Source organism: Nanorana parkeri, unplaced genomic scaffold, assembly GCF_000935625.1.
Source record: "Nanorana parkeri isolate BGI_ZX_2015 unplaced genomic scaffold, ASM93562v1 scaffold1021, whole genome shotgun sequence".
NCBI classification, from domain to species: Eukaryota; Metazoa; Chordata; class Amphibia; order Anura; family Dicroglossidae; genus Nanorana; species Nanorana parkeri.
The window spans coordinates 621,829-624,479 of record NW_017307289.1 but is presented as its reverse complement, the minus strand read 5'-3'; the positions used below and the strand labels follow the sequence as shown (position 1 = coordinate 624,479).

Genomic DNA, 2,651 nt, shown 5'->3' with positions numbered 1-2,651 from the left:
TACAGGTGAAACTCGAATAATTAGAATATCGTGCAAAGTTCATTTATTTCACTAATGCAACTTAAAAGGTGAAACTAATATATGAGATAGACTCATTACATGCAAAGCAAGATAATTCAAGCTGTGATTTGTCATAATTGTGATGATTATGGCTTACAGCTCATGAAAACCCCAAGAACCCCAAATCCACAACCTCAAAAAAGTAGATTATTACATGCAATCAATAAAACAAGGATTGTACATAGAACAATATCGGACCTCTGAAAAGTACAAGCATGCATATGTACTCAGTACTTGGTTTGGGCCCCTTTTGCAGCACTTACTGCAATTACTTTTGCACGATATTCTAATTATTCGAGTTTCACCTGTATAATATGTGTAGGTGCAATGAATGAGGAAGATGGAAATTATGGTTAAATAAACACATAGCAAAAATTGCAAAATTACCCCGGTCCCCAGGAACGAAAACAATTTCTGATGCTGTCACTAAGGGGTTAATTAAACACATTTTGTTTTTGCTTACAATTATTGTTTTTCTACTTCCACTCTTTGACATCCCAAGCTTTGGTACCAGAGGACCTTGTCCTGGCACTGCAGACCCCAGAGCTTTCAGCATGAGCCTTTTGTAAGCTTCATAATTTTATGTCAGAACTCACACTGCAATCTTTTGGGGGGCACCAGTGAGGCAGTGATGGTGACTCAACCTCCCCCCACCACCACCACCACCACCCTATCCTGGCCTCAGGCAGCGAATAGTGTAGGGACATGTGAGACACAAATGAAGGAGGAGCATGTGAGACACAAATGAAGGAGGATTTGGCTCAGTCAGGTAGGGTAAAGGAAGATTATTGTTGACTTTATCATATGGTATCTGGATTTGGTACTCGTTAAAGACTGTTAGTCTTTAATTGTATTTTAACAAAAAGTTGAGTAGAAAAAATTGCAGTTTTATATAAATCATGTTTGTAAGGAGTAACCTCATTCATATCTCTTTTACAGGCACGAGATCAGAAGGTACAAGGAGATGAACGCGCTGCCCGTCTCTATGGCAGGAAAGCACGCTGCTACAATATCCTTGCCACTATATGGAATGTCACCCTGCCTGCATTGCTACTGGCCCTATTCATCACAGGCATCGTACACCTATCACAGGTTGTAAATGCTTCCATTGGCCTCTTCAACCTTCAAAGCTACATGGGCAGTACTGAAGATGAGAACAAGTAACCCAGAAGCCTTTATGTGATAATTAAAGCAGATGGGCAACAACTGCGTGTACTTTGACCAAACGACATATACAAAGGTCAATAATACCAAACATATCACTTTACTGACCGGTCACTCTGCTACCATGAACAGTCTGATAGAAATCCTGGTGTGCAGAAAAATCCACATAACATACAGAGAGAAGAGAAGGCTTGAACATTACCATGTAAAAATATAGAAAGGAAATCTCTACCGTTTGTAAACATAATATACATAATTCATCTTCGGTCAAATGTTTATACAGAAGGGCCCACAAAAATGTATACACACTTCAACAGTTGTTATCTATACCCTTTTTAAAAACCTGTATTGAATCATGGCAGCAATGTGTAGTATTATGTTTCCTCTAAATATATCAGTAGTCACACCATTGTTGATATCATCAAATGACTGTCAGGAGAGAATCAATTAAAATTATAGAGGCACGCTTGACTTTCGAGCAACGCAAGACCATTTTGAAGTGGTATTGTAAATTTTAAAATGTGTGTGAACGACAATGGCGACCCGAGTTTGAAACAGAACCACCTACATGACTAAAAATCGCACAGATTCATCATAAGTTCAGAACCAATGGCACTGTGTGTGATATGCACAAGCAAAGATCTGGGAGCCGTCACACAGCAAGTCCTGCTTCCTCAGATATACTGTTTAAACGCTCACCGCAAATAATGTGCACGTGAGACAGGAATTAGCAGATCAAGCATACAAAGTATTCTGAAGAAAGCACATTAAAAATGTTACACCCCGAGACTGTTACACACCAAGATTGAAGATGACCCTGATCGGAGAATGGAGTACTATGAGTGGTTTCAACAAACCGGCCATTAATGCACTTTATGCGGATGAGCAATTTTACTTCCAGCAAGATGGCGCACCACCTCCCTACCACTTATGACCTAAGAGACTATCTCGATGACATTCTGCCAGGACGTTGGATAGGACACAGAAGTGCTGTTGAATTCTCTCCACGTTCCCCGGACTTAACCCCTCGATTTCGATCTGTGGAGAACACTAAAGAATGTGGTATACCGTAGAAAACCACCTGCGCTGGCTGCACTACGGGAAGGAATTAAAATATCATGCAGAGCAATCCCTGTGCACTCTAGTCAATGTTTTTCACGCAGTAGTGCACCAAAATCAAAAGTGTCTGGATGCTAAATGGTGACCACTTTGTAATGGTGGCACCTAATGTAATTGCATAATTCAAACATGACTTACAGCTGCCCGTTGATGTTTATATAAATCTAGTAATAACATTTTTGCATATATTTTTCATGTTGAAGTGTGTATACATTTGTTTTTGGCCCCTCTGTACAATTGATTTTGGGGAAATGACATGGACACATATTTAAACAAACCGTATCCCGGAGGAAAAAAAAATCACCTTG

General features: G+C 39.8%; 1 protein-coding gene across 1 annotated transcript in view; it reads left to right on the top strand.

The window, feature by feature from the left end:
- The window catches only part of LOC108795887 (interferon-induced transmembrane protein 5-like), a 5,616-nt gene extending 4,283 nt beyond the window's left edge, over nucleotides 1–1,333 (top strand). Inside the window, exon 2 of the mRNA XM_018567212.1 lies at nucleotides 1,000–1,333. Coding sequence (XP_018422714.1) covers nucleotides 1,000–1,224 — 225 coding nt within the window. The 3' untranslated portion in view covers nucleotides 1,225–1,333. The remainder of the gene's footprint in view (nucleotides 1–999) is intronic.
- Nucleotides 1,334–2,651: the final 1,318 nt, after the last annotated feature.